At 37.3% G+C, this 24648-nt stretch overlaps 2 protein-coding genes and 1 pseudogene across 4 annotated transcripts; 2 read left to right on the forward strand and 1 right to left on the reverse strand.

The window, feature by feature from the left end:
- The first annotated feature begins 753 nt into the window (after positions 1-753).
- Positions 754-13968, forward strand: LOC105044806 (uncharacterized). Of its 3 annotated transcripts, XR_003800855.2 has the most exons (10): positions 754-938; positions 1021-1083; positions 1169-1224; positions 4324-4417; positions 4604-4664; positions 7972-8053; positions 10121-10164; positions 11656-11711; positions 13199-13262; positions 13462-13968. XR_003800855.2 is itself a non-coding variant. In XM_010922824.3 (9 exons), exons 1-9 carry the CDS (start codon positions 810-812, stop codon positions 13520-13522), a joined length of 666 nt encoding a protein of 221 aa, XP_010921126.2. In that variant the 5' UTR covers positions 754-809; the 3' UTR covers positions 13523-13968. The 3 variants fall into 3 exon arrangements, 2 of the variants coding, with proteins under 2 accessions (XP_010921126.2, XP_029120332.2); XM_010922824.3 differs by lacking the exon at positions 10121-10164; XM_029264499.2 differs by lacking the exon at positions 10121-10164 and having other exon boundaries at positions 754-920.
- Positions 13969-16641: 2673 nt separating this feature from the next.
- On the forward strand, positions 16642-17715 carry LOC140855889 (uncharacterized; annotated as a pseudogene).
- Positions 17716-19214: 1499 nt separating this feature from the next.
- On the reverse strand, positions 19215-24541 carry LOC140855888 (superoxide dismutase [Mn], mitochondrial-like). The gene is made up of 6 exons (XM_073253173.1): positions 24142-24541; positions 23370-23416; positions 23135-23260; positions 22960-23016; positions 21494-21571; positions 19215-19478 (listed from the first exon to the last, which is right to left on the reverse strand). Exons 1-6 carry the CDS (start codon positions 24473-24475, stop codon positions 19386-19388), a joined length of 735 nt encoding a protein of 244 aa, XP_073109274.1. The 5' UTR covers positions 24476-24541; the 3' UTR covers positions 19215-19385.
- Between the last annotated feature and the right edge of the window lie 107 nt (positions 24542-24648).

Genomic DNA, 24648 nt, shown 5'->3' on the forward strand with positions numbered 1-24648 from the left:
ATAAAAAAAAATTGAAGAATAGAGTCTATAAGTTTGCAAGCAGAGGCGTCAATGTTGTCTTATCGTGCCAACCCCTGACATGGCTTGGAGCTATCCTTTAGTTTGGCGGTATACATTTGATAGGGTTTGCATCTTTAGCACCAAAGAAGGAATTCACCTTTCTCCGTACCAATCCACCGTTGGATAATCCACAGCACAGCTCTGAAAGCTCTCGGATCTCCCGTTGAGTCCAATTGGAATCCTTTGTCATCTGGACCACGTCCAGATAGATCAGCACAAATCTCGAAGCATGTGTATGATAGATAACGCGCAATCAGAAATTCGTGAAATACAAGGTTAATGGCGTGTTATTCACCGTGGTATTTGACTGGTCCACCGCGGCATGGTTCAGGCCCACGGTAGGGGGCATTTTGGAAGGCGAAGGCTGCGGCGCAGGACATGTTGAGCCGTACCGGATGCTCCGGCATTCCTTTTGTCGGCCCGAGGAAGGGACCGCAACTTTCCTAACCGTCATGAGGTCACGTGACAACGGCTCGTGTCGTTTTGACGTGGTTTTTGACTTCAACGTAGTCAGCTTGTGGTTGTCGCGGAGCTTGGCACCAGTCAAATCAAGACACGTGTATTAGCAACAGTCGCAGACTCCTGTGCTTTAGGATGCGTTCTAAATGATCTTGTGAGCGGGTACAATGCTCTCGTATTCTCACTGGCGGTGATCGTAACTCGGACCATATGACGGAATTTGGGGCTCTTTTTCTCCCTCACTGGTTCTTTCTTTTCCTTGCCTCAAAGCTCGGGTCCGAGACTCGGCCATGGCAGGAGATCGCAGAGCTTTTCCACTTCTTTGCCTCGTCTTCTGGATCTCGTCTCTACTTTCGATCTCGCTCGCTTACAGGCCGGGAGACATCGTGCCGATGAGCAAGGTGGGCCAGTACCATGGGGTAAAAACTCGAACTGAAACCCTCGTTTTATCTGGATTTGTTCTCGATCTGCTTCGATCTGATGTACTTTGGGAAATCTCAGTCAAGAACCGTCTGGCAAGATGTTATTGGCCGCCACTGCCCTATTTTTGCCGTTAATCGGGAGGTAATTTCTTTGGCTCTGTTTTAAGGTTTTCCTCCCTTATGATTTGTTCTTTATTTATTTGTTTTTCTTTTAATTTTGTGCACAGGCGTTGATTCCGATACCAAAACCTACTGGTTTCACTGGTGCTGATCCTTACAAGATGCAAGTCTGATTGAATTTTCGCGTTTTTCTTAATTTATCAGCATGCCATTTGAATCTGTTTCTCTTTGCCGGTCAATTTAGGGTATCTGTGCAAGAATTGATGGCTGTGTAAATTTATTTTGTATGATTTGTTGAACTTAATGCAGCACATATTAAACATGAAAGAGATAAAAGCTTCCGAGTAGGATTGAATTGGAAACAAGCATGTGAATGCGTTATCAGTTGCATATAAACCCTCTTCCTGCTATGCTTGGACCATTCATGTTCCGGTGCGTTCAGTTTTGTGATTGTAATGTTACTCCCAAGCCACTAGGAATCTTCCTGTTGGTATGAAAGAAGGTATATTATAGGACAACATGGTATCTTTGATATAGATAGATCCACATTTTGCCTAGTCACATCCTAAAATGAGATGTGGCAATAGATTATTGCATTAAAATTATACAGCAATGCAATATTATTGCCATTTCATGAATAAATAGAAGTGCATAGATTTCACAGTTTAAAGGCTGCAAAGCATGCTGTTTTGTGTGAATGAATGAACCTCTTAGAGTAGATTGCTGCTCAACCCCTTGCCTAATGCCCTTGAACATTTTCAAGAGTATGTCCTAAATTCCTCATTGTTCTTTTTACAGTATCCCAGTACAATAACAACAAGGATGATAATAATTGGCAAATTCGTTTAGTGTTTCTGAAAAATCACCCATGATTTGATTAATTATCATTAGCCATAGATGCTTCTGATTGGATCTCCAATGAGAGTGAATTGGACTAGCAACTCTAGGTGATGAAATATGCAGATTTTTACTCTAGCTCCTTTAAAATCATGATTTTAATACTGGTATTCTCACTAATTTTTTTATCATATGATTATTTATAGAATATTATAATACCACCAACGCCATATAACTTCTTATCTTCCACCTCAAATGAATCTCTAGCTTTCCTAGAATTGTTTTTCTTACTTCAATTCAACCAGTTGTTGCCTATTTACCTTAGTGCATGGAGCAACATGAATACATATTTCCAGTTGAGAAATAGTTCCAAGTAGCTTCTTTGCCTATGCTTTCGTTTGTTTATAACTAGTAATCTGGTTTACTTGGTTTAGAATTGGGTTGTCTTGGAAATACTCAGTCTCATATGTTGCATAATTTTGGATCCATAAGCTTAGGATGATTCACTTTTAAAGACATGGAATTATGTGTCATCAATTGCATTCTGCACATGCATTTAGCAACTTCCTTTGATCCATGGATGGTGCAAGGTTTGTTGATGACAGTAATTAATGGATTTGATTGGATAAGATTATCCCATTAAATTCTTGTGGCATTTTTTTAGGATTGCTAATATCTGTTAGTTCCATTATTTATCTTATATTTCATTATTATCCCATCCAGTTCGAGCTTATAACAGAAAAGAGTATACAGCAATTACTACCCTTGTTATCCATGCAACAAGCTCTAGTGATCTATCTCCCTCCATGCGACAAGATTTGCAGCCATGCTGCAATAATACCACTTAATTGGGAACCAAAGCAATCTATTGCAGCTGTGCTTTCTATAATGGCTTGCTCATTTGCTGGGTGCCTTGGCACCAAGTGAACTTTGCCTTCACAGTCAATTATCAGCTTGCCACATCCCTTCTGCCCATGATTGTTGTCTCCACCATGCCCACCATGAACACATGCTTTGCAATGTCTTCTTCCTGGTTTTCCCTTCCATAAGCACTGAGTTATTGGTGAAATATGATGCTAAAATGGTCAAAGGTGGGGCCCTAGTGGTGGGTGGTGAGCTAGAGGGTCATATTGTGCTCCACTGAAGCTTACATCATGTGAGATCTCTATGTTATTGAAACACACTGTAACAGAAATGAAGTAACTGACATTACTTGCTGAATCGAATCTTTGACCCACTGGAGCTAACATCATGTGAGATTTCTATGTTACTAGATCACAGTATAACATAAGTAATTGACATTACTTGCTGAATCAAGTCTTTGACTAGATTATAAGAGAAAAGTAATGACTAATTGATAGAGTTATTAAGTTATGTTAGTGACACAAAATAAATGAAGTTTTGTGAAATAGGATATAGTACTTTGAATTTTAAGGAACAAGAAATCTAATTGGACCAATAGTGGAAGGATTAAATGATGCCTCTGTATATGTTGTTGCAAGAAGGTCGGCATACTTAAATCCAACCAGTACTATGTGAGACTTAGACTGATCTATAACTATTGGTTGGCCATAGGTCAAAATTAAGACCGACCTCCAATCCATATTTGCCAGTATTATAGTTTATTTATAGAAAAAGCTATAGATGACCTGCTAGTGATTACTGCTCAAAACACCAAGGGATGTGGAAGCCAGTGATTAGCTGAGTGCATGTGGGGCCTGATTGACACCAACAAGCCCACCATGGTTGGCACCAAACCCTGACCACCACATCCTGGGTGATCTGAGTGGTAATTATTAGTGGGTGATGTGTTGCAATACTCTTTATTTATTCTTTCATTTTTCAACATCTCTTGTGTGCAATAGGTACACATACTTACGTGCATGCATGCACACATGCATGCGCGCATACGCACACATACATGCGCAATGCACACAAAAATTACATGATTTTTGGTGTATAAGCAGTTTAGAGGTAATAGATCATATCCAATAGCTTAGATCATCGATAGAAGACCTTCATCATTCGATTGAGGTCTAGCTGAATCTAAGTGGAGATCCATTGAAGTGTGGCCATCTCTCTATCTCTCTCTCTCTCTCTCTCTCTCTCTCTCTATATATATATATATATATATATATATATATCCTTTTATTTGCTTTCTTTTGTATTAGTATGTTTCACAATGCACTACTTTTTTCCGATCATGTTGTTTTGTACTTTTGATGAGTAACACACATTGCCTTCCATGAATTATTGGTGTGGTACCCTCCTCATCCTCCTCCTCCTCCTCCTCCTCCTCCTCCAAGGGAAGAAACTAGCATACGTATATTAATGTTGGATATTTGCTTCATCCCTTTTTGATGCACCTGCTATTCCTAGGATCCATTTAGATCGAAGTTTTTCACATGTGATGATCAATCTGCAGATCGTTTCAAGTTGGTCATGAGAAATTTCATGTGCCATGGCTTTTTGTTATAAACCGCAAAAGCTCCGAAGTTCCAATGATTAATTTCCATTTGGTAAGAGTACGGCTTGTATTAAGCATTTGTTTTTTCTAGCTATAATTGTTGACTATCCTTCATATTTTTTTCCATTTTTCCTACTTAAATATTTCCATTTTTGTTACCAAGTCAATATAGACATTGGATTTTGAATTATTTTATATAGGGTGAAAGGAGTAACTTTTGCACTTTGATGTGCTACAGAAGTACTCTGGGAATGATTTGCATGGCGTCACGGCTAAAGTTGTAGACATGCCTCATCATTGTATGCAATACCATCTTCTCTTATTTTTCTCGTCATTTCCTGCTTGCAACATTTGGGATTGTGGACCTTCTGATGCTTATTTTCTTTAATAAGTTTGAAAGAGTAGTGTGGTTCCAAAAAATACTGACTACTTATTGTACATCTTTTTAATTTTGCATAATTGTTGGCTTAAAGGATAAGCATGTATTATTATCAAGGTTTATAAACAAGATGGTTAAAGAGTTCCCTGCTTTTCACATGAGGGAGAGAGATGATTAAGTAGTTCCTTTACAGCTAACCAAAAAAGATTCTTTTACAAGAAATTTTTCATATGCAAAGTTGTATGGATACATCTTCATATCTTTACCTAACAATTTGGAATTGGTGTTGTGAATCCCTTGCCAAATGTTAGTTGCTAGAATATTCAACCTAAGGTGTTCAATTTTAAATCTTGTGTTCAATTCCACAACAACACTTCTATATAACTTATGCACAGTTCATACCAATGTTCGCTACCGAGAACCATATTAATACCAGTGTATGGCAGTGTGATCGATTCAACAGGCCTTGATATGTACTCCTTGCTTCAAATATTTTATCAAAATAAACCTTCGGTTTTTTGAGCATCAACAATCTTATTGATTCCCCTTTTCTCAAAATCATTATGCCATGCATTTGGAAAAAGTATAATACTCAAATGTGTAGATCTGGATCATGTAACATAAGCTTCTTAGGTGCTTCCTTGTAATGATTTTGAGAAAGGGGGAAATCAATATTGCTATTTATTGTGTTAGTACATACTGCATAGTGTTTGTCCTGAACCTCTTCATGTGTCATTGTGATCCATACTTGTAGTTTATTTACAACTATTGCTTATTCTTTGAGAATCTAGAGATGGTGAAGAATAGTTGAATAGGATATTGATCTTCCTGTCTGTATTGTTGATTTTAATATTAGGATACATTTTATATATAATGCTGATACATAGAGTATGACTATATATGATCTTAATCTTTGTAAATACTAACATTTCATGAATTGAATATCATACTTTTGTTGCTTTCATCATCGTAATGCTGCCTCCTCATGTCAAACTCATAATTGATGCAAATGCCAAGATTTTGTTGGTTGAGTTGGTTAGTTAGGGCTTAAGGCCAAACTATGAATATGCAAGTTAATATGTAACATTCACTTCGCATGCTTTCTGAGGGGCATACATAGTTAAGCTCCAGTAGGTTAACTGGACCATTGGAAAAGTATACATGCTGGGTTTTATGTGATAGACAAGGAATAGAAAAGGAGTTTAAGTGAAGCAAACAACAGTTGATTATGGAAACACAGCATAGTAACATATAAGGTTACTAACAAGAAGACATGCTGATGCACCTCTGGATATGGAGGCAGAGTCAGGGTTATTTAAATAGAAATTGTGAAGAAAGAAAAAAAAAAGATCTATCCAAGGTTCACCGACTTAATACCAGATCCTGTATTAGTACCATCCTATTATAATGTTGATACATGGTACAATACAATAGGCAGCAAGGCATATTGAGTGTCAGTACTCATGAGATTGCGGATCTGTTCAGTACCGGTATAGTACGATATCGACCAGTATGGTAAACCCTGGTATTAATGTCTTTTAATAATGTGAATAATCTACAACCATTAAAAGCCATTTGTTTTTAATATAAATTATCATGGGTATAAAAGGAAAGAAATTTAAGATTCTTTATATTAGATTGTCGATGTGTTATAACAATCAGTAGTGGTAGTCACAAGAAAAATGCAAGAGCTTATTGCAACCACATAATGTTGTATATATCTTTAGAGGAAAAAAGAGGAACAAAGATGGAAAAACGTAGCACTGCATATGACATTTGGCACATTGCTGTTTAAGATGGAGAGAGAGAGAGACATTGGTCATATCATTAATCTAAAAAGTGGACAGGTGACTCATGTTAGAAGAAGAAGAAGAAGAAGAAGAGGAAGAAGAAGAAGAGAGAAGGATAGACGGTAGTAGACGTCAGGAAACCCAAGCAACTATGAAAGAGAATTTTGATTAGAGAAACATAGCCAAAGATTTAATAAGAATACTTGTTTCCCAATCTACTTAGATTTTAGATGGCCAACTAGTGGTACAAAGTTACTTCGTATGGGAGCACCCCATATTGATCTAAATCTATACAGAATTACATGAATGATTCACCATCCATTTTCTCTTGTATAAATAGAATTCACAGGCTGATAGATCATATATATATATATATATATATTATGGGTGTAAACCAGATTGAGAGGGATGGAGGGACCATAAGCTTGTAGGGTTCTGGGGGAAGAGAGGTGCATAGCTTCCCACAGCTGCCTCTAGCTATTTGGGTATCTAGTATGGTCTATTTCTAGAAGACACATGTTAGTGCATCAAAAGAAAAGGATGTGATTGCCAGAGAGAAAACGGATTTGTAATACTGTTTAGTATCAAACTGGCACATGAACCATCAGAAAATGTATGTCTCTAACTTCATGATGCAGATGTCGCTGCATATCAGGAAGTCATGTTAGAGTACCAATAATGAAGATTAAGAAACATGAGAGTTGCAAAAAGTGATTTGTTTGGGTTAATTTCTGGCTGAAGTTTTGCATGTCATGTCTCTGCTCACCGACCTGATTGGGTAGGTAGTTGATTCTGTTATGAGATTGTTGTAGTTCTTGTGGCTTCTCATTAAGGATTTTGGATCTTGGAGTAAGTGCCTTGAAGTGACTATTGTACTTCTTGATGGTTTTTGTGAAGGATTTTGGATCTTCAAGTATTGTTTTTGGGTGTTATGCTGATGGATTTTCATTAGGTAGGTGTTTGGGAGAAGATTTTGGTATTGGACATTGAAGGATTATCCATTCTCAAGGCTTCTGTATGAGAAAAAATTAAGCAAGATAATTGATACAAGAAGATTTGTGTAACATCGCATCCATTCTTTTACAAGTCTTTTGTCAAATGCATATAGACACAGTTGACAACTCAATATAAGGGACTCATTCTTTTAGTTAAGATCTTCTTCCTCATTTTAAAGGTGTTGATCATTGAGCTCATTCAATTAGTTGTTCTTTCGATTGTTTTTTACACATGTCAGCTTGAGAAACAAAGGTTAATTCTGTTTAGTATTGTGAATTTTTTTAACCACAAGATGAATAATTTTTTTCTTTGATAATCTAATTATTTCAGCTGAACCTTTTGAAGACTAAAATATGTTTCCTAAAAAGGTGTTTATAATTTATGTTTATATGGCTAAGGTTGCCTTTAGTATTTAAAAGCATTCCTTGTTGCTCTTATCAGATGTTGAAGTTCACCAAGACATAGGCAAGAACTTTTGGGATCCAAATCATTGGCCAAAGCATGTACTTGTGAGATATACATGGTTAGTATGATGAGCTTGTCAATGGAGATTTATCATAATTATGCTGTTTGCGGAGGTCAATATAACTATTGATATAAAATCGCAAAATATTTTTAATTGAGGTTATTGCAGAGTTAGTTTGATGTTAGTAGGTGTTAGCGAGTCGATCTAATGTCATAAACTGTTTATATATGTGATTCACTGTGTTTCATCTCTTTTCTTTCATTAATCAGTTTGTATATGAATTATATTATGTGGAGCTTATACAAGTTCCGTCCGTCATTGTTCAGTTGCACTTAAGGTGTGACTCTGTCATAATTGTTATATATCTGCCTCAAATTTCCAAATACTAGTTACTCATTTCATCTTTTCACCAAAAAATGTATTAATTTCAGAGCTGGAAGATTTTTTCTGACTTTGACCTCAAAATAAGCAGCGCATTTGTAACCTCAGTTGTATGACAGATTTCAGAGATATCATTACATGCAGAACTCTGGTGTGCCCTCAAGCTTGTTCCAGTGTCATTATCAACTGTCTCAAATGTGACAAACAATTGTCCAATCAGAATAATCTTGTTGAATTTTGACCGGGTTATTAGTATTCCTTTTGAAGCTTCAGTTGAGGGCAATCCATCGATGAAGTTATTGATCACAATTGGAATCTGCCAATTTGATTCATTTGAATTGGTATTCTATCTGCTTTCAATGGTGACTAAAAGTTACATTTTAATGATTCTGCCATTACCTTGGCAAGATTATATGCCTTCATTTGAAAAGATCCATTGCCTCAAACTGTTTGTGAAGATCGATCATCATCTTTGCTCTTTCCCTGCTTCCCCATAGTTGGAGGTTGTTTTGTTTTAGCATCAACCTACATCCCCAAAATTTGATATGGTTTAGCAGTTGCTTTAATGATATTAGGTTGGTTAAGTTTAGCTTTAAATTTTGTTTTGGTTGTTTATACTATCTAATCCTCACAATTATGACGCATTTAGATTCAAGTCGATCTTTTAGTTTAAAAAGGATATTTTTGCACTCTATTCATGCACTTTTTCTCCCTCTTGTTTGTTCTTTAGATATTGAAAAGTCTTAAATTTTTTCACTAGAGTTTGCTTTAATATTCAACCAGTGTTTTTTTTCTATGAATAATATTTTTAGCCCATAATATTGAGCAACGCTTGTTAATTAGTTTTAGGCCTTTTTGCTGGTTGTCTTCCTTCTCATGCATGTGGGGCTGCTTTTAGGTGTTTATTTGCTCAATAGTTTCTGCCTCATATTTCAAAACCTACATTTTTTTTGGGTGATGGTGGAAATTTTTGGTTTTTTGTAAGCTCAAATTATTTTTTATTCGATTTTTCTATCATTTACCCATCTTTAGTTGGCTTTTATCTTCCATAAAGAAACTCAAATCCAACTTCCTGACACATAGTTTCTCTTTCAAGTCCCTGCCTTATGTTGTTCTCACTGGTTCCTTGCCTTGACCAGGTTTTGATAGGATATTGGGATCATTTCAATTTGCTCATCGTTTGTGCATTAAGGTTTGCTGAATTGGTTGGTACCGTACCATACGAATATCGAATTGGTATAGGATATCTATATCAACACTCGGTGCACCGAATCTTACCATACCATATTGCATACCAATACTGTAATAGCATGGTATTGGTATAGGGTCCAGTATTGAGACGGCGAACCTTTATGTATATTTCCTGTTTTATTTCTCAAACAGGTTTTTGCATGCTTATGCTTCTCATTCTTTTTCTCTATTTAGGGATTTCGTATTCTTGTTTCTTGATACCAATAGTTCGTCATTCACTTCTCTCTCATGTTTCTTATATTATTCTCTTGAGACACATCTTAACAAGGATCATTTGCTGATCCAGTTGGTGGATGCTAGAACTTTTATCTGTTCTAGGATCGCTTTGTATTATATTTCTTGCCCTTAATTTTCTGGTTCTATTTCTGCCTTGGTGGATTGGTGAATCTTTTTTCTGTTCCATTTAATCTGCCTCTTAGGGTGCATATATGGGTCTTTTTGTTGAATGTATTTTCTTCATGATTGGTCATTGTTGTAATTTTAATGTTTAAGGGACTTAACGGCAATGGATTCCTCTTACCTCACTCAAGAGTTATGTAAGTACTAGAGCTTTGCAATTTATTTAATCATCATACCTTCACTCTATCTTCAATATCCTATAATTTTAGGTTCTTTCTCTATTGCTTTGAGAATTGCATAACTTTAACACGAGGCAGTTTTGTTTCTGAGAAAATTTTCTCTATTGTTTTATCTCCACAACGGACCTATCATCGCGTGATCATTGCAGCTAATCATATTTACTATTTTCATTGTTTATGGCTTTATGTAGGTGGCCTGCCTCCTATTTTTATTTCACAGTTGCATATCCATGTTCTCATTTGTTTTACTGCTCAATCTTGGCCTGTTGCTGGCTGTCTTGCTATCTCTGTAGTACTCCAATGCTTCCTATGACAGACATCAATGTTTCACTTGGTCGTCAGCAGTCAGCACTAGTACAATAGTACCGTTGGCATAATTTCATGACTACTGTGCCAATTCCTTTATTACTGCTCTGAAGTTTTTGTGGTTAAAAAAGTTTTCCCCTGTTACTCCTGTCCTAACACTCTTGAGGACTATTTTTTGAAAAAATCTTGCTTTTATTGAGCCTCTAAATTCTTATGACCAATATATTGAAAAGCGGGTAACAGGCATGTAGCTTCTAGGTGGTTTCATGCTAGATAGCAAATAGTGGGCGTTATAGTGGATTCTGTGAACTCAAGGCAAGTTGTTAAAATATTTCCATATTTTTTCGTTACTGAAGTATCAAAAATCAATATTTTACATCAACTTAATGCAAAAGAATATTAGTTTAAAAAAAAATCGAGGACAAAGCTTTAAATGATCATCCACCTAACACTATTGCCCCTGCATCATGCCAATATTCACATAATTCAAATGTCCATATTCTAGTGATATAATATCATCAATCACCAAACATAATTACATCACTTAAACAGATTAAAAAGTCAACAACAGCATAACATCAACCATAAAGTTGTCCATGGTGGCACACTGGCGGTGGAATGTTGGCTCTTTTTTTTCTATGGGGAGGAGGACACCTTCCTCCTCGTCCTCGCTCATGCCCTTATTCTTTCCATTTAACTAGAGCGCAAAAGAAGTAGACTGACCTTGTTTTAAACAAACCACTGGATTGGCTGATTTAATGTATAATTGCTGGACTGATCCATTTGGAAATGGGTCGAGCCTTCTATGGAATAAAGTGCTCGCCTTGAGCCTGTGGCATTGATGCGATATATACAGGCACCACATGGTGCTGCAGTGAAGTTTAGCACCATGGTTCGGGGCCGAACTGCTATCGCATCTGTAGGGGCCATTTTTTAAAATAATGCTCATGACTCTGCATTTAGATATCATTCTATAAAATTGTTATTGCACAGCTGTTTTGTTGCACTGATCTATGTATGTGTGAAATCCAGTAGGTTATATTCAAAATTCAAAATATGGTGTGTATGCAATCTCTGGAAATGTATCTACAGGTAGAATATATCTGGATATGGATTGACATCAAGGTACACATTTGATGACAGGGAGGAGCGGTCAGAGATAGATGTCCCAGGGGGATTTTATGTAATGTTTGGATCAGGTAATATGTATTCTAATGTTTTCTCATTTTTACCTCCTAGTGAGTGATTTTCTATGTTGCAACCATAGTATGTGCACATATGTATTTTGTATCTATATAATGTGTATGCATACACATCTGTATACTTATATATGGGGGAGAAGGTTTTTTCTTCCCCACTTTGGGGTGGGGTGGTGGCGGGGGTTGGGGGGGTGCGGGGCGGTGGGTGTGTGGAGGTTTCTTACCAATAGGATTGAAGCCTTATCCCATCGGTGCAAAATCAATGAGGAAAGACCAAAGTTGAAAATTCGCACTGTTTAAACATGATTTTCATCATCTAAAATGCTTAGAGACCAAAAAGAAATGTTTTATTGTTTTCTATGCATCAGATGTCCTCCAAAATAAGCAAGTTCAATGGCATGCTACATCATTTTGTGTAGTTTATGCTTTAGAAACATCCAAATTTCAGGTGATCTGGTTTGCATATGTTTTTAAGATGCGTGATTGTGATCAATGTTGTGGATTCAAAAGTTATATGGCATGATATATATATACCTTAGCACTAATTTCATCGGTACCCTCCTTTTGTTTTTCCAACCTGAAATATGGGTAAAAGACTCCCAGAACATATAATTTTTGCAGTCATGTGGACCTTAACCTAGAATACCAATCATTGATTCTGTATCGAGTACATACATCATTCATACACAAACATGCATGCATAAATATTTTTTGACCATTTGATGCATAGGCTAGGGGACTCCAGATCATATAATTTTTGGTGCGTGAGCAGTTTCCAGGTAGCAGTTTATAGATGGTAGATCATATCTAATAGCTCAAACCATCGATTTTGGACCTTGATTCTCTAATCGTAACCTGAGTCTGAGTGAAGATCTACTTGACTAGATCCATCATATTTGAGGCATGCTATGTTGGTGCAGATTTTGCAAAGTCCAGCTTTCATCTAAGATTTAACTAGACCTGCATAGTTTAGACTTGCCTTATCAGTTTATAAAAATTAATTATAAAACTGAATGCATGCTCCAGATGACAATTCATAGATGGGAAGCAATTCTCAAAGTATAAAGCACATTAGTTTCATTGTTCGTTCAAACTACAGTCCAAATTATGTGTTCAAATATTTGGGTGGCTCGGGTGATATTAGGTTTATTCAAAGATATGGCTGTTATTTTTTGGAGAAGTTGACCAAATGCTTTGGTCTTCTTCAGCAAAAAATTTTGTTTCTGTAAGAAATTCTCAATGTATATAAATATTTTGCATTTCCTATAACATCTACATTCTTGTAAGGGTTGACCAAAATATTCATCAGTACCGATAATAGAGAGGGAGTGGGAAAACATGGCAGGATTAATCATGATTCATGAACTATTCATCGGTATTGTTAAATTCATAGAAAAAATTTGGATGCATTTCATTATATCATATGAAATGTGGCTATTTGTGTTCTAACCGTTTTTGTTTGATTTCTTTGTGCATTTTGAAAGCAGGTCTCGCTCTTTCCTTTATTTTTGCAATTTATGTCTTGCAATCATCTCAAGACAAGCTTGCAAGGTATTGTTTTTTTTCTGTTAAGTTCATCTTCGAGCCAATGAGTTAGACATGTTCTCCTTGTACATCTTTGAAGAGCTATGGTTGAATTTCATTGATACTGCACTTAACTGTAGATTGTCCAGGGCTTGCTGATATTAACTAGAATTCTTCTATTTCCAGAAAAAGTATACATGTTCTAAAATGGTAAACGTTTTTCCAGGTTTGTGAGAGAGACTGTTGCAGAAAGCAGCATCCATGGAGGAGTGGCGAAGGTTGAATAATCTTCTGTTTTTTTGAGCAAAAGAGGTTGAACAATCGTTTCTTTTTGAATCCTTCTGATTGTCGAATGCCTGGAATAACGTTGCAGAACTTAGAGGACTGGACCATTAGGATTGTAATACAGCCATGGTCAAAAAATGCCATGATCGCCTTTATTGTTGTAGTAATTTTGGAAGATCAACCATGTATAAACAGAAGATTTTTTCTGAAGAACAATGTGATTTGTACCCTGGGTCAGTAGAAATGCTAAATTGATAACGTAGTCGGATGCCTGGAATCACATTGCAGAGCTTGAGGACTGGACAATCAGAAAAGTGATACAGCCATTGTCAAACAAAGCCATGATCACCTCTATTTTAGTCATAGGTTCTTTTTTTGCATAAGTATTTTCGTCATAGGTTGACCGTGTATCAGACAAGATATTTTGAACAACATTTTTTTACCATAAGTTGATGCCCATGTTGAGTTGCTAACAAAGTTTCAAGCATGCAGATTGGAAGGTCAAAGACTTCTATTGATTTTCATTTCATCAATCATGTTCTCTGTAAAGAAATGCAATCAAGGGAAGAACAATTAGGTAAAATGTATCGAAGATAAGATATTGCTTATCCGACCAAGGTAAACTAATATTTTAGCTGAGGATTAAAAAGTAAACTAATATTCAGAGGAAGTCCTGTCAAGGTCCTGCTTAAAAGGTATTCAGAGTAGATAAAATTGTAATTTGAGGTTGTGATCTAATAAGAGTTGTGCTTCACTTAGATTTGTATTGCTTCTGATTTGAAATCAAGCCTTCTATCAGGTGATTTGCATGGACACTTCATTTTAAAATTTGTAAACATTGTTAACTTCAGGCCTTCTTAAATCTCTCAACTATGATTAAAAAATATGGTAAATTATGTGGTACATTTTTACTATGTTTTGATGTACGTTAGCTGTTGCTGTTTGATTACAGAATGGACGGTTCAGATGGTCCACTAGAAAACCAGAAAGTAGGTGAACGGTGATGGATTTCATGTAATTATTGGAAAAGCTGTGTTATGTCAAAGAACGTTCTCTTACAGTTGGAACCATCAGCCCTTAGTTGATGCATTTCGTCCTGCATATAGGTCTCCTTTCCAAATAAGTATAGTTGCGATACTCTGAGATTGAATTTTTTTGAATTAAAATATAAAACGGTCCCAAATGAGATGGTTTATTATTATTATTATTATTATTTTATTATTATTTATTTTTAAAAGTATTTTTTTTAATTTATCTCGAAATTATCATTCATTTTTAGCCACTTGAAGCGACGATTTCATGAAAACACCATTGAAGTGGCAATTTCAAATTTTTTTTTTTTTTTGGGCGAATTGGCAGGGGCAGGGGGGAGCATTGTGGTGGGGAGGGGGAGGGGGTGGGGTGTGCGCAGGTGGTGCGGATGGCCGCAGATGGAGATTGTTGTAGAGGGCGCGGGGTGTGGGTTCGTCGGAGGATTAGAGGGCGGTGCGAACATCGGAGATGATGTCGGAGACAGGACAGTCAATGGGCCGGGGGCGGACAGCCAAGGGTTGGGAGGGTTATGGCGTGCAGGGATGGAGAAAGAAAGAAAGAAAAAAAAATATAATAATAAATATTAAATAATAATAATAATATATTATTTTGAAAATATATATTATTTCTATTGTTTAAATATTATTTCTAAAAAATAATTTGAAAAATAATTTAAAAATTATTTTCAAATAAGAATTATTTTTAAAAAAATATTTTTAAAAATTAATATATATTATTATTTAAAAAAATAAATAATAATAATAATAAGTATTTAAAAATAATAAAAATAATAAAAAATTTAAAAAATATTTAAAATTAAAATATTTTTTTATAATAAAAAATAAAATTTTAAAATAATGATAAAATATTATTTTTAAAAAATAATATTGAAAAAAAATACTATAAGTCGTCCTGTCATATCGTGACTCTATAAGTCGTCCTATAATAGAATGATTTTTTATTTAGCTAATTAATTTATATCTTTAATTTATATTTTTATATTTTATTATAATCATTATCATATAAATTAAAATAATAATCATTATAATCAAAATATTTTATTATAATCATTATAATCGTAAGATGACTTAGGATCCCTCTTTCCATCACTTAGAAAAAAAACCCAAACACCTCGCCCATCACTTAGAAATTTTTTAAAATATTATTTTGAAAATAAATACTATTTTTAATATAAAATATTATTTTTAAAAATAATTTTGAAAATATTTTAAAAATAATTTTTGAAAGAATTATTTTTTAAAAATTATTTTCTAAAATTATTTTTAGAAATAACTATTTTTTAAAATTATTTTTAAAATAATTATTTATTCAAAAAATCTTACTTTCAAAAGATAATTTACTATAAATAATTTATTCAACAAGTGGTCTGTCATTCTGACATCACTAAGGTGCAACAGGCTGAGCGGTGCTTAATGAGGATGAGGACAAAAAAAAAAAAGCTCAAGATTGCCATGAAGGAGCTTGAAAATGGAAGCAGCATCCAGCAAACTCTAGTAATGTTAATATTGAATCTTGATAGTAATTTTTAAAATATTTATCGAATGAGAAAAAATATCATCCTATAATAAGATGACTATACAAGTCGTCCTATGATGAAACTGCTCTACCTAGGATAAAAGAATTTTTTTCTAAATGACGGAAAGAGGAAATGAGAATTGGACGTAAAATAATAATAGATCGATTTTAAATAATAATATTTTATTATTAAAAATATTAATAAGGTTGAGACAAAGAAGCACTCCTCAATCCCCCGTCGTATTTTTCAAAATTATTTTTTTAAAAATAATATTTTATGATTATTTTAAAAACTTAATTATTTTCATTAAAAAAATAATTTATTTTTAAATAATTTATTTTATTTATCATTATTATTTTTAATACTTATTATTATTTTTAATATTTAAATATTTTAAATATTTTTATTAATAAATTATTAATTTTTAAAAAATAATTTTTTATTTTTTTTTCCTTTCTTCTCCTTCCCCTGCACGCCACAACCCCCAACCCCCGGCCGGTCGCCCCTGGCCTGCCGGCCGTCGTGTCTTCAGCACCGTCCCCGACCCCTTGATCGTCCGTGCCACTCCCTGCATCGGCCCCTAGTCCCCCGACGAATCCGCATCTCGCACCCTCTGCAGTCGCCTCCATCCGCCCACGCCGCCGCCCTTACCCACCCCCTCGGTCTCCCGCGGCCCCCCGCGCTGCCTCTTGGCCATTTGCACCGCCTGCATCGCATCTCACCTCCTCCCCCTGCGTTGCGTTCTCCACCCCAACGCGCCCCCCCCGCCCCACCAAAAGATTCGCCCAAAGAAAAAAAGGAAATTGTTTCAGGTACGCCATGGCCGCCCTCTTTCCTCTCCAAACGCTGCCCCTTCTCCCTCTCTTCCCCCATGTCCGAAACCCTAACCCTACAACCAGGACCGCCCCCGGCGAGAGCCCCTGACCCTATCTGGCTCCAAGGAGGTGGAGCGGGGACAGGCGACTTCTTTCGCCGCGAGAGTGCCGTACAGCCGCAACCTCGGCGTCCTCGGCGCCGTCTTCCACCTGGGGGCCGTCGGCCGCGGCATCCGCGTCCTCGATGCCATGTGTGGTTGCGGCCTCCGCACCCCCAGCCCCACCTTCTCTCCGGCGGCGCTCCCTTCTTGTGGGCCAACGACGCCTTCGATGGCTGCCGGGGCCCCATGCTTCCCAACCTCTCCGGAGAGGCTAGGGTTTCGCTAGAAGGGGGGTGTAGGTGGGTGTTCATGCATTGGCATGCGAATAAGGTGCTGGTGGAGTGTTATCTCCAAGACTCCAACGGAACAACTTTGATTTGGTGGACAACGACATTTGGCAGCGAATCCTCATTCATGAGGTTGGCCATTGCTCCAGTCAAGATCGGAGAGGAGTTGTACCTCACGTCGATCGGTAATGATTCGTCGGGCGGACATCGGCCTCATACTGACAATGTGTGTGATTTGGTCGAAATGTGGGTGCTACTTTGTGAGTTTTCTGTTTGAATTTATGCTTGTTTTCATGAGTTTGTAGTGTTCCAAATCATTCCATTGGTTATTACGTTTGATCGTGTCAAATGTCCTTTCTTTGCTAAAGTTTTGGATAATACGTGATTATGGGCACAATAATATTCAGTGGTATACCTTTGAACGTGTAAAAACATTTACTCGGATGCATGTCATATCACTGTGCTTTAGTTTCATCATTTGGTCTGCATTTCTAACAATTACAATACTGTCATGAGGCCTGCGGGCTTTTCAGTTTCAGAAAGATGATAATATTTGGCCAGCTCGCCTCTTGACTTAGTTGTTGCTTGTTTCCTTCAGCCGGGTTTCCAGTTCTGTTGTTTTCTCTTGCCCCCTCTGGAGTGGCCCACTTCATGATGCTGCTTATTTAACTGAAATTGTACAATTAGATGGAGAATGGGGATGAGTGTATGCTAAACAGAAAGACGTAGATTTAGAGAAATTTGCACATCAAATGATTGACGAAAGTGATCTTCAGCTCCCTCCTAGATAGATCAACCTTGATGAGGTTATTCACAATGCTATACCTTCAATTTCCCTTCTCTGGATGTACATTTCTTCTACAAATGGGACATTTTTTTTCTGTTTTTGGTTTGACGCCCCGACTCTTCAGTATCTTCAACTGATACATCTGTCTCTTTGACTCACAGAATGCTAGCCAAGCAAAAAATTAATACTCCTCCTACCGGTAACCTGATCGGTATCTTACGGAAAGTACTTTTCTGTTTATTTGGTTGAGTGCCTATGTTGTCTTGACGAACTGTCACTCGGCATTTTTTTTTTTGCAAGACACATGATTTCCTACATGAATGACACAACCAGCCTTGCTCTGCTATGGTTATGTTGTTACAGTTTCCGGCATGTCTAGGCTGACTCTTTTTACTACATTCTAACATCCTTGCTGTCCCAAGGTCTGGAATGAGCTCATTGGAATGCCTCATTGTTGCTACACCATGAATTCTGGACCGATCAGGCTGGACAGGTCATCAGGGGAGAAAAACAGTATGGTATGAGCTGCAGCAATGCGGATCTATTGGATAAGAGACCAGGAGGAAAACCTCTTGGACCCTGTACAAAGTTTGGTTAAAGTGGATGTCATTTATACAGAGGAAATGACCAGTCTATGAGTCCAATTAATGATACCGGCCTTTCCCTTGACATGCAATAGAATAGGTTTTCTGATTATTGGGTAACAGTCCTATAACCCTGGTAGACGATATCACAGTGCGGATCCAACAGGTAACCAGATGAAAACTGTAGGGCAACTGTTATGCCACTGGAGGGGCTACCATGCTTATCTCACAGAAAACCAAGCACATGATCCCATCCTGGAACCCTTAGGCAAGACAAAGTTAAATGTAGAAAATTATCAACAGCCCATATCACTGATTGTTATCTGTCATCCTTGCCAAGGGACACCAGAACCCGTCCCCTTAACTCACATGCAAGACAAACTTCAAAACTCGCAGATGCAGGTAAAAAAGAGTCAACCGTCCATCTCACTGATTGTTATCTTGTGATTCATGCGATCGCTTCATGCAAGACAGGTCTATTGCTAACAGAGATAAGCTACCAACTTGACACATGACCTGAATAGCTGGTCTAGAAGCTAGAAACAGTTAAGTGTGTTCAAGGCCAATGCCACAAGCGATGCTGCTTCATTCAAGGGATGTAATGTAAACAAGTATCGATACCAGGGAAGGCCCATCTTATTTGATACAGGAGTCTTTTCATGGTAAACATGTAAAGGGGGAACCACACACGAAGGCTGGTATCACAGAACAAAAAGCGCACATTAGGCAATCTCTTTGTCGTAGACTTCACCGGCATATTTCCAGTTCATGACCTTCCATATGTTCTTCAGATAGTCGGGTCTCACATTTTTGTACTGCACCAAATCAAAAGATTAGCAGAGTGAGAAGCATGCCTGGACTATCAAGATTTATCACAATATTGCCAAGAAAAATTAATATATAATTAAATTGTTGATAAACATGCCAAAAGGTCATGACAACAAGTTCCAGACATAGATCATGCATGTGCATGGCATCCCACCAAGGCAAGATATGAACTCGGTCAACAAGCAAATGCATATGACAATCAAAGGAATCCATGAGGATATTGTAGCCTTTTTCCAACCCATACCAAGGTTAATGTTGCGTCCAGTTTCAGCACAGGAAAGGAACCCAAACTGCATGAGTTTTAGCCAAATTTGGAGATTCCAGCCAGCACAAGCATCTGCCAACTTTGCTTGCTCACAAGTTATAAAATCAAGAATTCGGATAGAATGTTTCCTTTTTCTAAGCATTTAGGAATTTTGCACGGCTGGAAACAAATCATATTAATTGTTGGCGCATACTAAAACAAGACTCTTGGGTTTCAAGGTAAATTAATGTTTTAAATTTACACAATTAGCATCAGCAAACCTTGCTTGGATTCCAGTAAGAGTCAGAAAATAATCAAAACATAGAAAATGCAATTTTGAGGCTTGCTAGACCCGGTCACATGTGTTGGCAAAAGAAGTTGATGCACATGCATAGTGGGCCATATAATCTTCAAAATTTCCTTAAATTTTTTGACTACCCAAACATGGTAATGATGCCTGGCTAAACAGTTTCCTCATTGATGAAAAGAGTGCGAGCAAATGGATGGTAAAGATCTCACCTTGGCCACCGGCTGATATATGCTCACCATCCCAAGTTATTGGACTCACAGCAATACATACTTGATTCCTTAATGCACATTGAAGAAAGAGTTGTACAGAAAGCTAGAATACTTCTCAACTTATTACCATATATCGCTGTGTTTCTTCATGACATTCCTAGGCTACATTAGCATACCTTACACTGGTTAATGACACCTAATTTAATCCTTATCAACCAAAAATTTTTTGACAAGCCAAGTTGGTACCACAGTGAAATAACTAATAACGTTGAATATTAAATTAGTATTCTGGGCTACAAAATCTGCTCTGTTCTTGTCTAAAACCTTGTAGTTTTGCTCACCTGACTGCAATTTGATGGGAAAAGGCTTGCATGCTGATGATGAAGTTCTTGCTGCTTTTACACATACAGCATGGGCTAACATGGGCACAAGCTTATTAGCAATCTCATTATAGCCTTCTCACTAGAGAGGAAGAAAGAATGGAATGCTACTCTTCCTCCCCTTCACTCTCTGACTCGCAGTATTGGAACGTCATGTGGCATGTTTTTCACTATTCACCTCCAATGGTGAGACATTGAGGTAATGGGTCAATTTTAGTCCAACAAATACAGCAAAGGACATATCCGAGGCAAAAATCTGGACTCTTACCCAACCTATTCTGGTAACAGGACTGGATTCGATTTATGATGAGGCACATTGTATGCGCAACCTAACTTTTAAACTATTTTCACTCAAGTCTGATCATGTCTTCTCATTGGATTCAGCTTCAAGAGCCCAGGTCACTCAGTTTGAGGATCCCGATTATGTTTAGGAATCTGTAGGAATCTGGACTGCAGGTTTAATATTTCCATTCTGACCAAGACTAAATCTGGGGCAGGACTACAAACTGACTTGTTACAGCAAGTTATATTCCATCATTGCAATTTTGATCAAATGTCAATTCAAGATACTAGGTTGATAAGCTAGCAAACAATAAGGTCCATCTAGTATCTAAGTTCTACAACCATTTCTCCCACCAACAATTGGTTATTATGGCATACTGTATTCCTGCCATAAAATCATTTTTCAACTCCTCCTAGGCTGCTGCTTTTTTTTCTTTTTTTCCTGACAGTTGTCCAGTTCATAAGGTATTTATGAATGTTCACACTTGCACATGCACCGACAACCATACACATTCATGAAAAATATTCAAACACTAATGCCATTTATGAGCATAAATTCAAAAGGCGCATTGTTTACCTGCAGGTAGTATGCATGTTCCCACACATCTATACCAAGCAAAGGAACCAAATTTGCTCCTTTAGTGACTAGTGGATCCTGTGCAAAGGATTAGTTAGCCACCATTTGTTGCATATGGTGATGAAAAAATATAATATGAACAAACTAGATAGAAAAGAAAGTCAAGTGACTTTAAGCTTATAACAGAAGCAAGAGTCCCAACAAATATGCATACTTGTGCATGCTAACGATAGTTTTTTTAATGGACCTACATTTCATATGAAAAGCAATTACATAGTAAATGAAGAGGTGATTCCAGATATAGAATACCTATAAATGAACGAAAAGTCTTAACTAGTTGTGACAATTACAGACATGCAGCAACAGTCCAGCCAAAGAAGTTATTGATTTTGGGATCTCAATGAGAATAACCAGATAGCCAAAAACTAATCTCACATGAATTTTGAATTAGAATAGGAAAAATGTAAGTGCACCATGCCCAGCCTTGGTAGCAAATCAGAAATTAAACCGGCATACTTTTAATGTAGAGAGGACTTTTTTCTCCAAAAAAAGGGAAAAACATCAGATAAAACTGCTTGTATATATCACTCTTGGAATACCCAAGTCCCAAGAATATTTTGCCCAAATCGGTGGCCCAGGAACCTGGGTGTGTTTGTGTGCATTTATGTGTTCATGCGTGCGTGTGGTGGTGTGGGGCTGGGTATTCACAACATCCACCCAGGTGATGTTAAATGGCAAATAATTCATGCATTATTTTTTAAAGTGAATGAATTCAAACTACTCCAATGGATTATGTTCTACCGATCATGGAAAACTACTAGCTTATCAGCTTCATCTGTTCATCATGACTCTCACAAATTTCTACCTCATTTCAGCACTCTCACCTTTATTTTGGTGGTTTACAAATTCTCTACATAAAATATGCTTCCCCTAAAACCAACTAGTTATATAGGTTTCATGTTAAGCTCTTCTCTTGCCTAAATTTACCTTGGCTAGGATTTTGGTACTGATTTGTAGAGGGTCAAAACCAGGTTTACGATGGGAGGTAGAACCTGTTCAGTCTGTTGAGCATGTCAAACTTTGAATAATGCACTACAGCCAACCCATAGCAAAAGGCTTGGTACAAAAGGTCAAGATGATGGAATAGTGTCGAATACAGGCCAAGTATTTGCACAAAATAAAAAACATGAATATGACAATATATCCATTCTATTCATTTACATTAGGGATCTACATCAGAGCATCATTTTGTCTTTCTTCTCTACTCATTTTCATTGTAACAATCATCTCAGGCTACTCCTGTTGGCTTATATTTGGCAAACACTTTCCTCAAATCACTGCAAAACAAATTTAGCAGTACACGTAAAACTATATGGTCATAATAAACAATAAACCAATAAACTCTGCGTGGCAGTTAATTTCAGTTCACACAAATCATATGAGTTGATAAACATTACAAAGTTTACCTGATTTGCTGTTGTCTCAACTTTAAGCTTTTTCAACTCCTTATCCAGAGCAAGCCACTGATAAGAAAGCAGGCAAAGTAAATAAACAATAAGGCATCCAGTATGCACAAAAAGGTAGATCCAGCATGTCAATTAAGTAAAACAAGTAATACTCTAACAGGCTAAAGAAGCTCACCACCCATCCAGATCCCTGTAAAGCTGCACCTTCTGCATTCATCTTTTGCACCAAAGCCTCCAATGAACCAAAGTCCGTATCAATGGCCCAACCAAGTGTGCTATGAGGAGGCTCACCACCACCCTCCTGTAGGACATTTTTGTAAGAACACAAACAAGATCACAGAGACCAAAGACAAGATGATCCAATAATTGAGAAAACTGCATAACTGGTGGATGGTGGAGAAAACACATACATTCACAGGCTTGAGATTTTGCCAGAAGATTGAATGGTTGATATGGCCTGCCAAATATAAATTTGTTGAAATAGCTCGGGTTAGGACATATCAGAAATCTGTATCCTTCTAATTTTCAGAAACATGACACTGTAAGGCACTCGAAGTGTGAATCTTAGAACAGATATCCAACATATTAAAAGGTAAGAAAGTAAACCACGTCAATTGGTAACTTCCTGATAAAAAAAATTGAACGTCTAATATTATCTGCTTGAGCTAATTAACTCGCCCCTGCTGTGTAGCAGATACATCTTGAAGTACAATAATAGAAATCATGACATTTCTTCAAAATCCAAAAGCAGCAGTATAGTGAAACTGACTGTGATACAACTAGAGATTCATCCTGAGTCATTAACATGCATTCTGTTGCATATAGACCAGCTTATCTTCCATTGCATATGCGCTCGAGCCATTGAAAGCATTCATTAGAATAGCATAACTAACCAAGTTTCAAAAAAAAAAAAAAAAAGGAAACTATATTATTGAAAAAAAAAAAAAAGAAGATAAAAGTTCAAATTGCGGAAGAATACCAAATCAGTTCATAAAATCGAGAAACGAATGCTAAATATTGAACGAAACAAGCGAATCTGAGAGCTGGAAACCCTTGAAAACTGAAACAAAAAAACCCTAAAACCCGATCAAATGATCCAAAGATTTTGCATTTAACCCATATTCCAATCCAAAAAACAACAAATTAGCAGAAAATGATGAAAAATAATGGAAGACCACGGACCTCCACCATTGAATTTGATGGCACTCTGGAGGTGGACGACCTTGGAGGAGTCCCCCTTGGCCATGGCCTCCTCGAGCTGCTCGAGGGCCTTGTTGTAGTTGGTGATGTACGTCTGGTGGTGCTTCTGGTGGTGGAGCTTCATGATCTCGCCACTGATGGCGGGCTCGAGGGCGCCGTAGTCGTAGGGGAGGTCCGGCAACGAGAAGGTCACGAGGCCCCGGGCTTGGCGGAGCCCCAACCCCATCCCCGGGGCGGAGGCGCCGGCGGCGGCGCAGGGACTAAACACTAGCCCTAGAGCTAGGGTTTTCTTGCCGGCGATCGCACGGAGAGCCATGGAGACGGAGAATACTGGAAGAAGAAGAGAGCAGGTGCTCAGCGGCGGAAGATGGGCGAGAGGAGGCGCCCGCCGAGTTATTTTATAGCGCCGAGTAACAGTGGATTCAAAGTTTAGCCCGAATTCAGGTGGAAAATTATGGTACTGCCACTGTAAGCGGTTTTTGCGGTTTC

Source organism: Elaeis guineensis, chromosome 2 (assembly GCF_000442705.2).
Source record: "Elaeis guineensis isolate ETL-2024a chromosome 2, EG11, whole genome shotgun sequence".
NCBI classification, from domain to species: domain Eukaryota; kingdom Viridiplantae; phylum Streptophyta; class Magnoliopsida; order Arecales; family Arecaceae; genus Elaeis; species Elaeis guineensis.